Source organism: Polypterus senegalus, chromosome 7 (genome assembly GCF_016835505.1).
Source record: "Polypterus senegalus isolate Bchr_013 chromosome 7, ASM1683550v1, whole genome shotgun sequence".
Lineage (NCBI taxonomy): Eukaryota > Metazoa > Chordata > Cladistia > Polypteriformes > Polypteridae > Polypterus > Polypterus senegalus.
Genome location: NC_053160.1, coordinates 145,201,511 through 145,219,582, shown reverse-complemented (window position 1 = coordinate 145,219,582; position 18,072 = coordinate 145,201,511). Strand labels below are relative to the sequence as shown.

The following is an 18,072-nucleotide window of genomic DNA, read 5'->3' as shown; positions in this document are numbered from 1 at the left end:
TATGGCAGATATGTCTGTCATAATACAATTCTGCAACTCTGGAGTTGTATTGTAGGCTCACCTATTTTTATATATATATAAAAAAAAAAGCTTTTGCCATCTGACTAGTTTGAAAAAACAGGTTTCAAATAACTTTGCTTATCTGCATTGCTGGAATTTCTTGAAGGACTTTTTTTTTTTTCGTTTAAATCAAAAACTGAAGTGATTGTCTCAGAATAAAAACTTCAGTGAGGTAATTTACCATTAATAAACTAAACATGTGAAAGTACTATATACCGTGCATCCAGAAAGTATTCACAGCGCATCATTTATTACACATTTTGTTATGTTACAGCCTTATTCCAAAATGGATTAAATTCATTTTTTTCCTCAGAATTCTACACACAACACCCCATAATGGCAACGTGAAAAAAGGTTTACTTGAAGTTTTTGCAAATTTGTTAAAAATAAAAAAATTGAGAAATCACATGTACATAAGTATTCACAGCTTTTGCTCAATACTTTGTCGATGCACCTTTGGCAGCAATTACAGCCTCAAGTCTTTTTGAATATGATGCCACAAGCTTGGCACACCTATCCTTGACCAGTTTCGCCCATTCCTCTTTGCAGCACCTCTCAAGCTTCATCAGGTTGGATGGGAAGCGTCGGTGCACAGCCATTTTAAGATCTCTCCAGAGATGTTCAATCGGATTCAAGTCTGGGCTCTACCTGGGCCACTCTAGGACATTCACAGAGTTGTCCTAAAGCCACTCCTTTGATAACTTGGCTGTGTGCTTAGGGGGGTCGTCCTGCTGAAAGATGAACCGTCGCCCCAGTCTGAGGTCAAGAGCGCTCTGGAGCAGGTTTTCATCCAGGATGTGTCTGTACACTGCTGCAGTCATCTTTCCCTTTATCCTGACTAGTCTCCTATTTCCTGCTGCTGAATAACATCCCCACAGCATGATGCTGCCACCACTATGCTTCACTGTAGGGATGGTATTGGCCTGGTGATGAGCGGAGCCTGGTTTCCTCCAAACGTGACGTCTGGCATTCACATAAGAGTTCAATCTTTGTGTCATCAGAACAGAGAATTTTGTTTCTCATGGTCTGGAAGTCCTTCAGGTGCCTTTTGGCACACTCCAGGTGGGCTGCCATGTGCCTTTTACTAAGGAGTGGCTTCCGTCTGGCCACTCTACCATACAGGCCTGATTGGTGGATTGCTGTAGAGATGGTTGTCCTTCTGGAAGGTTCTCTTCTCTCCACAGAGCACCTCTGGAGCTCTGACAGAGTGACCATCAGGTTCTTGGTCACCTCCCTGACTAAGGCCCTTCTCCCCCAATCACTCAGTTTAGATGGCCGGCCAGCTCTAGGAAGAGTCCTGGCGGTTTCGAACTTCTTCCACTTACGAATGATGGAGGCCACTGTGCTCACTGGGACCTTCAAAGCAGCAGAAATTTTTATGTAACCTTCCCCAGATTTGTGCATCGCGACAATCCTGTCTCTGAGGACTACAGACAATTCTTTAGACTTCATGCTTGGTTTGTGCTCTGACATAAACTGTCAACTGTGGGACCTTATGGGGACAGGTGTGTGCCTTTCCAAATCATGTCCAAATAACTGAATTTACCACAGATGGACTCCAATTAAGCCGCTGAAACATCTCAAGGATGATCGGGGGAAACGGTGCACCTGCGCTCAATTTTGAGCTTCATGGCAAAGGCTGTGAATACTTATGTACATGTGTTTTCTCAGGTTTTTTTTATTTTTGATAAATTTGCAAAAACCTCTAATTTTTTCATGTCATTATGGGGTGTCGTTTGTAGAATTCTGAGGAAAAAATGTAATTCATTTTGGAATAAGGCTATAACATAATGTGGAAAAAGTCATGCGCTGTGAATACTTTCTGGATGCACTGTAAATATAAAAGTAATTAAGATAAAATATAGCTAAAATTGAATTAGATAATGCAGATTGAAAATTAATTGGAATTCAATACCACATATCAGTGCTTCCCAACCTCGGTTTTGTAGACCAATCCACTGTGGCTGCAGATTTTTGTTCCAACCAAATTCATAATCGGTGACAACACCTGATAACACTGATCTTATTTAATTAGCTGGTATTTTTTTTTCTCTCTTATTCTACATTCTGAAAAGAATAGCAGCAAGATTTTTACATTTATAAGACACTTAGAAATAGTTCTGCTTTTGCTGTAGATTTAAATGCTTAACTCTTATTTGTTAATTTCATTATTTTTGCCTTTTCTCTGTGCATTTTCCCCCTTCATTATATTTTAATGACAATTAAAAATGAGTAGAGCAGATTCCCAGGTAAACAACCCTGAATAATCGAAGGCTTTAGTGTCGTAACCCATAATTGGTAAATAATGAATTAATTAAACAATTGAAACACCTGGAAAAGTAGAATGAAAATCATAAAAATATTGTTTAAAAAAGGACATTATTTCCATAGAACTACTTAGTACATTTTAATATTTTTTTTTCTAATTTCTATATTGTTCCCAAAACACAGAACTTGGGGAAATAACAGTTCACTTAATTCGCCCAGCAGTCCAATTAAAATCAGAAGCTTGTTGGAACAAAAACCTGCAGCCACAGTGGGTCTCTCAGGACTGAGTTTGGGAAGCACTGCTACATATGAAAGCAGTGTTTAAAATCCAGTTTGTGTCCCAAGTATATTCCTACTGGCTTAATCCTGCAATGGTTGAAGGTGAAATAATGATACTTATGCTGTAGTTTTGGCATAACCTCCAGGGCTTATCAATATATTTAGTTATTTAGAATTATTATTTTAACAAAAAAAAAAACTTCTCTTTGGTCACTAGCCTTGTGTTCTGACTTTCTTTTTTTTTTTCCTTCTTTCTTTTTAGGTAGCTAACTTAAACCCCAGAGACAACTCCTATACACTTAAGGAATTTGTGTACAAAGATATTCAGAAAGACTGGCCTGGCTATTCAGAAGAAGATAGAAATCAGCTAGAACATATAGTTTCTCGGTACTGTGTCCGTATGTGCCTTTTCAATTAATGAATTTATAATGTACGGTGTAATTTTTCAGTTTACAGTTTTATTTACCTCAATTTTAAAATTACTGTACAAGTTATTTGAGTTTCTTTAAAATGTTAAATTTAATTTTTCTTTGTACATTTAGTAAAGCATATTTGTCACAGAACTCAATCAACACTCAATCTGAAACCTTTCCTCAGAGTCCACCAAAGGACACTGTTCCTTCATCTCCACAGGTAATGTGTATACATAGTAAATTACTTTTAGTTCCAAGAAAATGTTTCATTATTTTGTATGTAGCAGCTTACCAGTTAAAACAATAACTTGGAGATTTTTTCAATACACCGTGAATTGTCTATCTTTGTTAGGCTTACTTCCTGTAGCTTAGATGTAATATTTTAAGGGTTTTCTGAGTAATCAAGTTTTTTCCAGGTGTAAGGAACACTCTGAAGATTACTTCATTTCTCCCCATCTTATTTAGTTTTGGGACTTTTTTTTTTTTTTATGGTTAATTTAGAAGTAGCTAATTACTGTGGTGGCCGAAGGCGGGGACCTTGACGGTTGTGAAAAAGGAGCTGAGCCGTAAGGCAAAGCTCTCAATTTACCAGTCGATCTATGTTCCTACCCTCACCTATGGTCATGAGCTATGGGTAGTGACTGAAAGAATGAGATTGCGAATACAAGCGGCTGAAATGAGTTTCCTCCGCAGGGTGGTCTGGGCTTTCCCTTAAAGAGAGGGTGAGAAGCTCAGTCATCCGGGAGGGGCTCGGAGTAGAGCCGCTGCTCCTCCGCATCGAGAGGATTCAGATGAGGTGGCTCGGGCATCTGATCAAGATGCCTCCCTGGTGAGGTATTCCGGGCATGTCCAACTGGGAGGAGGCCCTGGGTCAGACCCAGGACACGCTGGAGGGACTGTCTCCTGACTGGCCTGGGAATGCCTCGGGATTCCTCCAGAAGAGCTAGAAGTAGTGGCTGGGGAGAGGGATGTCTGGGCATCTCTGCTCAAGCTGCTGCCCCCGCGACCCGATCTCGGATAAGTGGAAGAGGATGGATGGATGGTAGCTAATTACAGAAAAGCTAGGAATTTTGCTGCAGTCCATGCAGTGGGAGACAACATTGATATTTAACTCCAAAACTTCTTAGTCCATTTCAAAATCCCATTTTTTCTTTTTTGAGGAACAAAGCCAACTAATAGCACTGTGAAATATAATAAATAACATTATTACATAAATTAGTTTTTGTAACTGGTATTAATAATAAATTAATTTAAATGTGACCTTTGCAGAAGACGCAAAAAGTGGAAAATACCAAATACTATACAGAGAGCATAAAATGCAAAAAAACCATAATACTTTTTAAAGAATTGACAGTCAAAATTCAGTATAAAAAGTGATATAAATGAAAAGTTGTGCTTCTTAATGCTTTCAAATAAACACTGCCTTGAAAATAAAATTCTAATAGTTTCTTTGTAATGCTTTGTAAAGCATTAAGGACTAGATCTGCATAAACATCCCAGGAAAGGCTGAATTTTTTTTACAATAAACTTGTTAAAAGGTATCCATTTGACAGGAATGGAATAATAATCATAAAGTCTTGTATGTTAAGTGATCGCTTTATCTATTTGGGAAAGCCAAGTGCTGTTTGACCCCTGTGTAGAAAATCACTTCCTGCCCACATCCCACTCAGCATCAACAGTTTAGATGTCGAGACTGTTAAGAGTACCAAGTTCCTTGGTGTGCACATAACTGAGGAACTTGCGTGGACACAACACCTTGTCACTAATCAAGAAAGCCTAGCAGAGACTATACTTCCTGAGGCAGCTGAAGCGAGCAATTCTTCCCCCTTCCATCCTCACCATGTTCTACAGAGGCACCATTGAGAGTGTTCTGACCATCTACATCACTATCTGGTATGGCAACTGCAACATATCTGACCGCAGGCGCCTGCAAAGGATAGTGAGGACAGCAGAGGTCATTATTGGGTTGCCTCTCCCTTCACTACAGGACATATTTTACAAATGCAGTGTCCCTAAGGCCTGCTGCATTGTGCAGGACCCCTTACACCCCTCACATGGACTTTTCAAAGTTCTGCCATCCAAGAGAAGATACTGTCCTGCAGCCTGGCAGATCTGGCTTTGATGCTAGAGTTTTTACCTCCTAGCTGTCGGACTCCTTAACACCATGCTGCCCCTCTGGGATCTTCCACACTGCTTCAACCACCTCTAAAAACAGAACTTTTATACATGGCAGGCCACTTTCCTGCAAAGACTAGTGTGCATGTAGAAAAAGAACTGAAAATCTCATAGTGACCTTTAAGTATTTTGACACTCTTGATATCCTTCTGCTGTGAAACATTCTGACCTGTCATTGTTTACACATGTCTTAAACAACTATTATCATACACTGATAATTTCTGTGTTATCTATATCTATTTATTATATTGCATATCTATTGACTATTTGTGTCTAGATTGCAAATACTATACATTACATCAATGTTCATATTGTTGACTAAACGTCAATATGGCTGCTAGTTTTTCTTATCTTTGCACAGTATCTTGACTTGTTTGTGTTTTAATTTTAAATTTAAAATTTTAATTTTATTTTTAATTTATTTGCACGTCATGTTGTTAAACTGTGGACCCTGATCTTCAGAATTTCGTCTGTCTGTATACTTATATGGTTGAGATGACAGTAAAGTTCACTTTGACTCTGAGATAACGATACATATGTAAATCGCAAACAATATCACAGTAACACACACAGGTGGTAATGCAAACTGTATTGTAGCAGCCTTCATCTTACGCAGAGGATGAGCAGGGCTCAGTGGGTGACTGACAGAGAAATGCACACAGGTTTGCTGAGTTCTGTACTCCAAAAACCCCTGGAACGTTCTTGTTACACTTTACAAGGCCAGAAGGGTCAAGAAGGCAGGCAGAGACTCCAGGGCCTTTGGATAAATAGACCCTTGTAGAAGGTAATGCTAGAAGGCACTGGAGAGCTGTGTTCCATTCTTTTCTGCCGACTTCTTGCTTCTAATGAGACATTCTTTCTGTTATGTGTAATAAAAGAAGCACCTTGTACTTTATAGCTTCAATGGACAGATCATTGCATATTAGTTCATTACCATTTCTTTTTTTTATGTAATAGTTGACCAATCTTTCAGATGCATAAAGTAGCTTCAAGATATTGATTTACTGAAATATTTTAATCTTTAGTCTTTGTGTATCACAGTTTATTTTCTGATTAAAATAATATTTCTATGGTTTCTTAATTTTAAAGCTTATTGTAAACCATTTTGATAAATTACCTTAACCTGTGCCTACACTAAAAAGTTTTTTTTTTTACTATTGCAGAAACGTCGTTTGGATTGTGATTTTATCGACCCCCTATTGCCAAAGAAAGCCCGTATTTCTCATCTTCAGAATCGTGTTCAGCCCTCTCTTGGTGATCATTCAGCACCAGCTGAGGAAAAACCTTCAGTCGCTGCCTTTCCAGCTCCTCCACCTTTACCAGTTCACCTCCCACCCCCATCACATCTTCCTGTGTCTAATCCACCAGTTCCTGTAAACTCAAATTCTAATTCCCCAAGTACTCCTGAGGGCCGTGGAACACAAGATCTCCCAGTGGACAGCTGCAGCCAGAACAGAACCGCTTATGAGGACCAGCAGGAAGAATTCATTTCTCGGACTTCTTTGAAGGACCCTGCTCCTCGTCGGGTTTTGGTTCCAGCTGATGGCTCAAAACAAGCTTCTGAAACTGATAGCTCCTCGCATACCAAGAAAGCAAAAAAGAAATCTAAAAAGCATAAGGACAAAGAGAGGGAGCATGATAAGCATAAAAGTGACAATGGTGAGAATTCCAAAAATAGACGCACAGAAGCAAAAGAGGACCAGACCAATCAAATGGATAAAACTAAAATCTCCAGGAGAGAAGGTACTTTGTTTTGTTTTGGGTTTTTTTTTTTTTGTGTGTGTGTTACTGCAAGAGTTGATTCCGTATAAGCATGCCAAAGATTTGTCTTAATCTGCCAAAACTTTTTTCACAAATAGGATTGGCTATTAAGTAACATTCATTTGCTGTTCAAGGTAGTTGATTTTGCATAACAAACATCTATCTAATCAGTATAAAACCTGTTTAATATTAACATTAAATTAGCTATTATAAATATTTTATTTGCTTATGTACAGATGGGCAGTTATTTCATTTTCAAATGCTACCCGTAAAAGCTGACAATTTTTAGATTTTTTTTCTTTAGTTGATGAGAAATTTATAAAAATGCATATTCAAGGTCCTGTGGTCAGATGAGCATATGGCCATATGAGCAACTTTTTTTTACTTTTTGACTGGAATTCAGAATGGTACATCTGTCTATGAAATATCCAAATATCACCATTCCTAAAATAAGCAAGAGTTGTGGAGTTATTCTGTTTGGATGTAATTTTCTTTAGCTACGACAGAGGTGCTTGTCAGGATAATAAGGTAGGTGGATGATGTAAAATGCAAGCAGACTCTGGATCATCACCTGCATCACTCACCCAAGAAGTTAATTATGGATGAAGGCATTATATAAATTATTATTATTGCTTGAAGAGTTCACAGTCTTATCAGTAGTCATAATACAGTTTGGCTTAGTTTAAAAAAAAAAAAAATCTAAGGAATAATGAATAAAACTTCCTCTCTGTAGGTGTATCACGTTGGCAGAGTTGTATATAAACACACTCGAGGCTGTAATTAATTGTACAAAAGGTGGTTCTACAAAGTTTCTCAAGGGGTGTTCTATAGAGTTACCTTGTCTTCACCAGAGACAATGTCATTTCTGCACAGAGGGCAAGTAGGGCTATCAAATTTATAGCTTGAATACTCCTGTTAAAAATAAGTAAACATTGAATATATTTTCAAATTTAGGTTAAAAGTTCTACGTGTTACTACATGTATGTTTGTATTTAATGTGCCTTTTTATACTTTATTATTTTTGCTTATGGTACATTTCTTATAGCAAGTATGACTTGTGCACTGATGTTTCTCCACTAAAAGGATTTTCTCCGAATGGAAAGTGACATAATCAAAAAGAAAAGTGTGACTGAGATACTTGTATGAAACTCATACAAAAATCATTAATGATTACTTAAACATGTTCAATGCGCTTGTTACTCTAATACTCCACAACCTGCCTCCTTCTCTTTCAGCAAAAATATAGGAAATGTAACATAAATTCTTCATTTCGCCTTTGTTTTAGGAATTGTCAAGCCAGTAGCCTCCAAAAAGCACGTGTTAGTGGAGGTAGAGAAGTACTTTACTGACACTAGAAATGCTGTTTAAAATTGCAATTTTAATTCTTTTCTAAAAATAGCTAAATTAGAAATATAGTTGTTATTTCACATTATGCGTAATGAGACGGGAAACCAGATTTTGTTTCCTAGAATGAGTGCTTAATAATTTTAAAGCATCAAACCAAGAGTTTCAAAAGTAAAACGGAGCAGAGTCCGGAACAAACTGGTACTTCTAAGGTGCTGGGGGATGCTTTAGAATATTTTATTACCTCACACATTCACTAAATAGCAGAGCAGTGTGGTTAAAAAATCTGTTCAAACTAACAAATTGTAAAATCTTTGATTGTAGAAGTGATGTGCAAAATACGTACAAAAGTACTGCAGCATACTGTATTTGTAGTAACACACAGCCAAAATTCATGCAAGGTTAAAATATCATTCTTTTTATAATGAAATGTCATCCACTCCACTTTTTTTTTTTTTTAAAAGTAGGTTTGAATCATGTGTGAATCATAATTTTTAATAATATTCACATTTAAGCTGCCCGACCCAGAGAAATAATACTGCTGCATTAATTAGGCTAGCACTTTAAATAATATTTTTAATAATCTGACTTTGCTGCCAATGTGCAGTGCAAACTCAGCTGTTAACAACATGCTCTCGCTTTCTGGTGTACGTGCATGTTTTCAAATAAAGTTCCTCTGTTTTTGATTGGTAATGGAAGGAGGATAAATGCACCCTAGCTAGCACAGAAGAGAATTTGTAAATTACAGAACCTGACCAAATTCATGTAAAAAGTAAATCTATGAATGAAATTACAAATGTCATAAAGGAGCACATTGCTAAGGAAATGCAAACCATTTTTTTGATGTAAAAAGGGAAATTTTAAAAAATGACTTGAAACACCTTGGACTCCAGTTGTATAATACTAAATTGCATTTAAGTCACCAAAGCAGTGCTTCCTCAAAGGTATGAAGAATGCAGGCAGAAAGACCACTCCGATATTAAATGAATTGGCTATTTATATGCAGAATGAATTTATGGTCTCTAAACTCATCTGAACCATATACAGTGGAACCTCGGGTCACAACCGTAATTCGTTCCAAAACTCCGGATCACTACTAAATTAGGTTGCGACCAAAGTAATTTCCCCCATAGGATTGTATAGAAATACTATTAATCCATTCCGGACTGTACGAAGTGTATGTAAAGTGTATGTAAATATACATTTTTTTTAAAAGATTTTTAAGCACAAAAATGGTTAATTGTACCATAGAATGCACAGTGTAATAGTAAACTAAATGTAAAAGCATTGAATAACGCTGAGAACCTTGAACAGAGAAAACTAACATTGCAAGAGTTCACCCTATAGCCTTACGAACCGCTCGCTATAAACACTTTTTTTTTTTTTTTTTTTTTTCTTCAATTCCTGCTTTTCTAAGCTTTACTGTAATTTAGCTGCAGTGCTCCTTCATGTAAGGTATTGCAGTAGTTTAGTTAGCACACGTCTCTTATTTTGCAACAAACTTCCTGCAGTGTAAATTGCAGTCATGGTTTGTGTTTTTAGATATACAGCAAGAAAAACTACTTTAATGAATTCAGACCTTTTGTATTTTGTCCTTTAAAAAACAATCTGAATATTTTCTGGGACTCTGACGATAACGATAATTCCAAGATATTCTGCATCCTTTAAACGTGTTTGTAAGTCTGAATTAAGATCTAGCTTGGTCTTGGTAATAGAAAATTAATTGTAGCTTAATGAAATAGTTAAGGAAAACTGGTTTTATTTATTTAATTAAAAGTGAAGTAAAACACCTGGGTCCTTTCTGTATGGAGTTTGCGCGCTCTCCCTGTGTTCGTGTGGGTTTTTGCCGGGGGCTCCGGTTTCCTCCCACAGTCCAAAAGTGTGCAGGGTAAGCTGATTGACAGATCTAAATTTACCCTGTAATTGTGTGAGTGTGTGCACCCTGCGGTGTGTTGGCGCCCACCCAGGGTTGGTTCCTGCCTGTGCCTGTTGTTCCCGGGACCAGCTCTGACCATGACCCCAGTTGGGATAAAGCAGTTACGATAATGGATTGGGGGGAATGAATGAAGTAAAACAAACATTAAATTCACCAGTCATCTTATTACAGTATGTATTATAGTACATAACTGTTAACAGTGGCCTACAGGATGTACACAAACATTTGCACTGAGACCAACAAAACTAATAAAATGAGAGCACCTACTATATTAATGTAAACAGGCTATAAATGCACAGGGAATAAAATACCTGAGTATTACAATTACAGGCCATGAGCTGAACATGTGCTGCATGCAAGCAAGAACACAAATTTAACATACTATACTATACTGTAAACATCTGAACATCCATTGAATACTGCAGAAGTAGCATGTGTAAACAAGTTTTACACAAACACACACTATTAAAGAAATTGCAAACTTCATTTGTCCAATATTGCTCAAAGTTATGAGTTTTGAGAAAGTTATGAGAACTGTAAAATTCTACTGGAGAAACTTCAAATTGTGTGATAGGAACACCAGCCTGTCCACAGCATCAGGCTTCAAAACAGCCCAGTTACATGTTAAAACATTTCTTCCGGTGCTGAAAGCCCTCTCCGAAACACTGCTTGAGGCAGGAATGCACAGGTAGTTTTTTGCTAGGTTCCCCAATCTGGGGAAATTTACTTCTTGTGTATTCCACCTCTCAAGTGGATTTACCTCAATGTCCACCTCGGGTATCATTAAGTAGTTCTTGATCTCTTTTTCCAATGGCAGTGTGCAGAGACTTGTATTCTCTGTATTTCTGTGCTTTTTTGAAATAGCTGCCAAAAGACCTTTTTTTCTTCTTTTTGCTCCCTCCCTTGTGTCATTACCTGATCCAGTTTCTGCAGCCATCAGGTGAGCTGAAGCAATTGAGGGTCCAGAGGTAGGGCTGTCTTCCACTGTCGCCACAGACATAAGTTTTCTCGCAGCTGCCATCGAAATGGCTTTGATCCTGTCATTATTAAAGCGATTTTTGAACCATGGGTCAAATGTGGATGCCAAACCCAACAGCTCGTCTACACAGTCCTCTGTGTATTTGGAGTTTAGATACTCTAGAATGGCTTGTTTGATCTTTTTGGTTAGGTCTGTGTCATCAGACTTCACCAATCGCAATATGAAGCCTATGCCCAAAACAAGGTAGCCTCTTCCAGTGCACTGACGTTATCCCTGCTGTCTGTTGTCATGCAAACCGTGCAGTCTTCTCACAGTGACCATGATGCCAGCGCATCTTTCAGACCTTGCACAATGATGTCGCCATTGTGATCTTCTGGGAAGTAGGATGTTTGCAAACGAAAGCTTTGCAGTTGCCAGTTTTCGTCAATGAAATGCACCGTCACGGAGTGGTATGGCTCGGATGTACAGCTTGACCATAAATCCGTTATGGCAGAATGTGAAAACTTTTGCAGTTTATGCGTCAGAGTTTGGTGACACGAATCATGCAACTTAGGCAGAGCTGTTTGACTGAAATTTTTTCTAAAGTATTCAAAAGTTGTTTAAAACCGTCTCTCTCAACCACTTGAATTGGCACCATATCTTTTGCGATGTCATTGGTGACGGTGTTTATGTCATGCCATCTGTTGCTTTTCTTGTCGTAAGGCACTTTTTTTTGTAGAATGAGTCTGCTAAAGTTTGAGTGTTTTTGTGCTTGTACTTTGGTTACTTTAGACTTGTGCTGGACAGTTGACTCCTTAAGCTTTTCGTATTCTTCGTTTTCTGTGCGGTTAGTTCACAAATGGTGAAACAAGTTAGTTGTTGAGCTGTCTTTAACGGCAACCGATTTACCACATAGTTTGCAGATTGCCGTGTCTTGAACAACATCTGTCTTTTCAAAATCAAACCACTGCCAAGTGAGTGAAAATGAACCATGTCTGGCAATTAACTCTGACGTAGATGGCGAGGCTGTTTTATCTGGAGCTGTTTGTTCACTCATTTTGAGGCAGCAAATGACACTAACGTGCAGCTTGATAGACGTGCACGCCTGCGCAACTCTTTGCGCACACACAGTGGTCTATACTGTTGCATTAGTGAATTAACTTTTTTTTTTTTTTTGCAAAGCAAGTTACATACTCGATAATCTCACACATCGTTAAAACGGCAATTAAGATATTGTAAATGATGTATATCGCACACGCCTAGGTAACACTTTAAATAGGTTACAAGGTTTCTATGCGTCTAGTTATGCTGGAGCTTAGTGTAAAATATTTCTAAAATGGTTAAAGAAGAAAAAATCAGAATTGGAATCGGACAGTCAAGTAACATGAAATCAGTGATTGGTATCAGAATAGAAATACCTGATTGGAGCATTGCTAGTGCAAAGCAATAACTTTTTTATCAGATCAGGAATATTATGGGCAGGAAATTGTAGAGGTGCAGGGCTCAGACCAGGTGGAGGAAAGTAAGGGAATGGAGGGCAAGAAGCTGCAGCAGCTGCTAATCAGAGTGAAACACCACAAGCCACATCACCTGAAACAGCATCCTATAGAAGCAAAAGTGGACAAACTTAAAAGGTGCCACATGTCCTGTATCACTGGACTACAAAAAAAATTGATTGATTGCTCTATGTGCCACGAGCCATGATGTTGCAATGGCCACAAAAATGTAACTCTAGTCTGATTATTGTGCTGAGTAGTACAATATAACTATGTTTTATTCTGTTTTATAGGAAATGTTTAAATCATTTAAATGTATAGTGTTCCAGGCGGAGTTATTCAGAAAGTTTGCACAACTATGGTTATTTGTGGCTTGATTTATACTGTGTGTTTGTATAAAATAAATATACAGTATATTCCAGCTCACTAAAGTTTGTGGTATATAATAGTGTTTCCTGAAAGTTCCATGTATAGCAGGGTTAAGAAAGCTACAAAAAGCTCAGAAATTGGTCTTGGCAGCAGACATGCAACTGAGAGAGCTACAAAGCTGTCAGAAAATGGCTGATGCAGGCAGTGTGTGGTCCTCTGCAATGGTGGAAACCAAATAAAACCAAGTTACCTTGGGTGTGTTGTCTTACAAAGAATTTGGTATATATTCCTGCAACTGTTACCCTGTCTTAAAGGGTATTTAGCACCGATGGAAACAATGTTATTTGACATATTATTTAGGCCTGAAAGTGTAGACAAGCTTGACAGTTCTCAGAATACTGAGTTAGTAGAAGCACACAATATCAACATCTGCATTACAACAATCTATTTGATCCCTTTTTTAAGGTTTGTGGTTTTTTGTTTTTTTGTTTTTTTTGTGCAATTTTTCACACTTGAAATATTTTAAGTAGTGTCCAGTAAAAGTGAATTATATCATCTGGTGAATGCATTTATTAAGTCTCCAAATATTAAGATTGTTTTAAAAGAATAGAATATATAATGTAAATAAAAGTACATTTTCTTGCTGGGAAATTTTTTGTCTGGTAAAATTTTGAAATACTGTGTAAAGTTTAAAGTAGATCTTTTTGACATAGAGTACTGGTGCTTTGGAGGTCCAGTGTTTTATATTTATTAACATATTTTTAAATATCGTATCTTGATATACTGAATAAATATCGTTTGATATTTCATTTTGTCAAGATCGCCCATCACTAGTTTGAATTATGTTTGAATAGTGATGATCTTTCTGACAGCCCTAGTGAGTAGCACCAAAGCTGGTAACTGCACTTAGTTTTGCCATGCTCATGTTTTTGCTATAGTTTAGTACTTAACATGATTTTGTCACAAATTATTGTAGGCTTTATCTGAAATAGATGATTTGAACATACATTGCCACAGCTTGCTTTGTGAACATTTTACTCTACAGTGATGTGGTACACCATAGTGATGTTTAGAGAAGAGTTCTCAAAGCTCTGATGGAAAAGGATGTGTTAATTAATAATAGCCAACCTGTGTTTTTTTTGTGTCTGTTCCTTAACCGAGTTTTGATTAAATCAAACCGTTTTTTAAAATGTTATGGTGTGTGTGTGTATATATGTATATATGTATATATATATATGTGTATATATATATGTATGTATATATATATGTGTATATATGTGTGTGTGTGTGTGTATATATATATATATATATATATATATATATATATATATATATATATATACATACAGTCATGTGAAAGCATGTGGTTTTTGTAACATTTTAATAAATGGTTATTTCATCTCCGTTTCAACAATACAGAGAGATTAAAGTAATCCAACTAAACAAAGAAAACTGAAGAAAAGTCTTTTCAAGATCTTCTGTAAATGTCATTCTACAAAAATGCTTTCAAAGGGTGTCCTAATGTTTTCACATGACTGTATATTTTTTTGTGCAAGGAGGAAACCTCTTGTTTGCCCCTGAATATTAATTTAGGCAAAATGTACTTTCATGGTGGATATCAACAGCCCTAAAAAAATCTTTTATATACATTAATTGAATTTGTCTTTGGAAAAATAGGACATTTGGATTACTTGTTAAAATAAGCTGGGCTTAGTACTTAAACACACAAATTTATTAAAATTGAAGAATTTTTGGGAAAAAGTATTACCCATATATGATATACCACATGTTTCATTTTTTTTAAATGGGTGAAACTAAAAAGCAATTTTTTTTTTTTTAAGGTTGAAATTAACTAGCTCATCAGAGAGTAACCGTTTTATCCCGTCCGTGTCCACCCAGGAAATTGCACAATATGACTTGAGTAGTTGGGTAGATTTTTTTTTTTTTACAGTGAAATCTTAACATACTTCCAGTAAAACATGTTTAAATTTCTGCACACAGCCAAATGTAAGTTTGTTTTATTCTGATACCATGACTGTTTTAGTAAAACAAAAGATTTTGTTGGGGAAAAAAATAGACTAATACTAGCATGTTTTTGTAAGCAAAATTAGATCTTAAGATTCTTGATTTTTTAGGGATAGTTGCCTTATCTAAATACTAAGTCAGATAACGATACATGACATAGGAATACATCAAATTCTAATGATAAAAGCAATTTTATGTTAAACCGCTAAAGATTCTTTTAATGCCCTTGACTCCTAAATTGGGACAAATTTTATCAACAAAAATGATAAAGCTTGAATAGGGTGACAATGGTCAGCAAGATTTCGTAATGGTAGCGCTGCTGCCTTGCAACAAAAAGGCTAAGGTCCTTGATCCTCCTTGTGTGGAGTTTGCATGTTCTTCCTGTGTTCACATGAGTTTCCTCCAGTTTCTCTGCTTTTCTACCTCAGTCCTAAGATGTGCAGAATGGATGGAAAGGATAGGGTCAGTTTATCCCTTCTTCCTTATACTTTCCAAGTTCTGTTTCAACAAAAAAAAAAAAAAAAAGTGCCTGTGTATGGGAAAGCAGTAAAAGCAAATAACTCCTTTACCCATGGGTCTCCATGCCAGAGTGCTCTGCTTATGCTCCTAGAGGGGAAAAACCTATCGGGTGCAAAGAGAAATTGGTAAATAAGCACCTTTACTGGAGATAATCTTCTTGATAAGTGATTTGTCAATTCCCTTTAAATGGTCGTCGAACAGTTGATTCCAGTACTTTAGTATATTTTGCACATTTTAGAAATGTGCTTTATAGTTTAATTTTTGAAGTATTTTATCATTTGACTATATTAGATTTCAATATAGTGAACTTAAAAGGTTAATTGTAGAAGAGGATGGCAAGTTGTATTGGATTTTAAAAGAATGTAAATCTTTATAGTACATAATGTCAGAAATGAGAGTAATGATATTGTGAAGACAGATGTGCCAGTTATGAAACTTTGATTCATGCAAGTGCTTAATAAATTCTCATTCTACTTAGAATATTTATAAATATTCAGTTCGGCTTGTTGTTGATGGGGTTAGAGTTTGAATACCATGGATTGCTTCTTATTATTGTATTAATGTATTCTTTTCTGAAAATGCTACATTTTAGCCTGTTCACATATGAAGTATTTCAACATGCCATTTCAACATACCTCAACAATTGGCAAACTGCATATGGAATGTGTTGATACTTTTTTTGAGAAACCAGTCACATTAAACTGGTTACTGCTTATGTTATAATTGACTGTTTATATATCCTATTGAAGAATAATCACAACCAGGGTCAAACAATAAAATATCAAATCTCAGCAGCATTTTCAAACCACCACTATTGATATTTCCTTAAATGTTTTCTAAATATTGTATACAGAAAACATCAAAAAGCAAATCTGCCATTCCTAGAATAGTATTTGATTACATTAACTACACTGACCAAAAGACCTAACTAAAAGCATATTATATTGCCCTTAGTCTTTGCCATGTAGATAGATACTTTATTAATCCCAAGGGGATACAAAAAAACAATATTAAATTAGAGTAATAAAAATGCATGGAAAAACACACTAACTTTGAATAATGTTATCATTTACTCCCCCAGGTGGAATTGAAGAGTCGCATAGTGTAGGGGAGGAACGATCTCCTCGGTCTGTCAGTGGAGCAAGACAGTGACAAAAGTCTGTCATTGAAGCTACTCCTCTGCCTGGAGATGACACTGTTCATTGGATGCTGTGGATTCTTCATGATTGACAGGAGTTTGCTTAGTGCCCGTCGCACTGCTACAGATGTTAAATTGTCCAGCTTTAGTCCTACAATAGTGCCTGCCTTAACAAGTTTGTCCAGGCGTGAGACGTTCTCCTTTATGCTGCCTCCGCAGCACACCACCGCGTAGAAGAGGGCACTCACCACAACTGTCTGGTAGAACATCTGCAGCATCGTATTGCAGATGTTTAAGGACGCCAACCTTCTAAGAAAGTATAGTCGGCTCTGACCTTTCTTACACAGAGCATCAGTATAGACAGTCCAGTCCAATTTGTTATCCAGCTGCACTCTCGGCTATTTATAGGTCTGTACCCTCTGCACACAGTTTTCTCTGATGATCAAGGAGTCCAGGAGGGGCCTGGGCCTCCTAAAATCCACCACCAGTTCCTCGGTCTTGCTGGTGTTCAGGTGTAAGTGGTTTGCGTCGCACCATTTAACAAAGTCTTTGATTAGCTTCCTGTACTCCTCCTCCTGCCCACTCCTGATGCAGCCCACAATAGCAGTGTCATCAGCGAACTTTTGCACGTGGCAGGACTCCAAATCGTATTGGAAGTCTGATGTATATAGGCTGAACAGGGCGGCGAAGGAGCAGTACAGGAGAAAGCTGGAGCAGAGCAGAGGTTGGATGGTGTTGAAGGCGCTAGAGAAGTCCAAAAACATGATTCTTACAGCATCATTGCCTCTGTCCAGGTGGGAGAGGGATCAGTGTAGCATAGATGATGGCATCCTCCGCCCCTACCTTCTCCTGGTATGCAAATTGCAGAGGGTCGTGGGTGTGGTGGACCTGTGGTCTCAGGTGATGAAGCAGCAGCCGCTCCATGGTCTTCATCACATGCGACGTCAGAGCAACAGGCCGGAAGTCATTCATCTCACTAGAACGTGATATCTTTGGGACTGGGGTGATACAAGATGTTTTCCAAAGCCTCGGGACTCTCCCCTGTTCCAGGCTCAGGTTGAAGATGCGCTGTAGAGGACTCCTCAGTTCCAACACACAGGCCTTCAGCAGTCGTTGCGATACTCCATCTGGACCTGCTGCTTTGCTGGCACGAAGTCTCCTCAGCTCTCTGCTCACCTGTGCTGCTGTAATTGTGGGTGTGGATGTCTCACCTATGCTGGTATCAGCAGGAGGATGGTTGGAGGATGAAGTACTCAGAGGTGAGAGTGGGTTAGGGTGGTCAAACCTGTTAAAGAAGTTGTTCAATTGGCTTGCTCTCTCGATGGTGGCAC

General features: G+C 37.6%; 1 protein-coding gene across 2 annotated transcripts in view; it reads left to right on the top strand.

Moving 5' to 3' along the window:
- The window catches only part of ell2 (elongation factor for RNA polymerase II 2), a 96,635-nt gene that overhangs the window by 59,041 nt on the left and 19,522 nt on the right, over nucleotides 1-18,072 (top strand). For both annotated transcript variants that reach the window (XM_039759378.1, XM_039759379.1), the window contains exons 6-8: nucleotides 2,870-2,994; nucleotides 3,150-3,240; nucleotides 6,359-6,938. In XM_039759378.1, coding sequence (XP_039615312.1) covers nucleotides 2,870-2,994; nucleotides 3,150-3,240; nucleotides 6,359-6,938 — 796 coding nt within the window. The remainder of the gene's footprint in view (nucleotides 1-2,869; nucleotides 2,995-3,149; nucleotides 3,241-6,358; nucleotides 6,939-18,072) is intronic.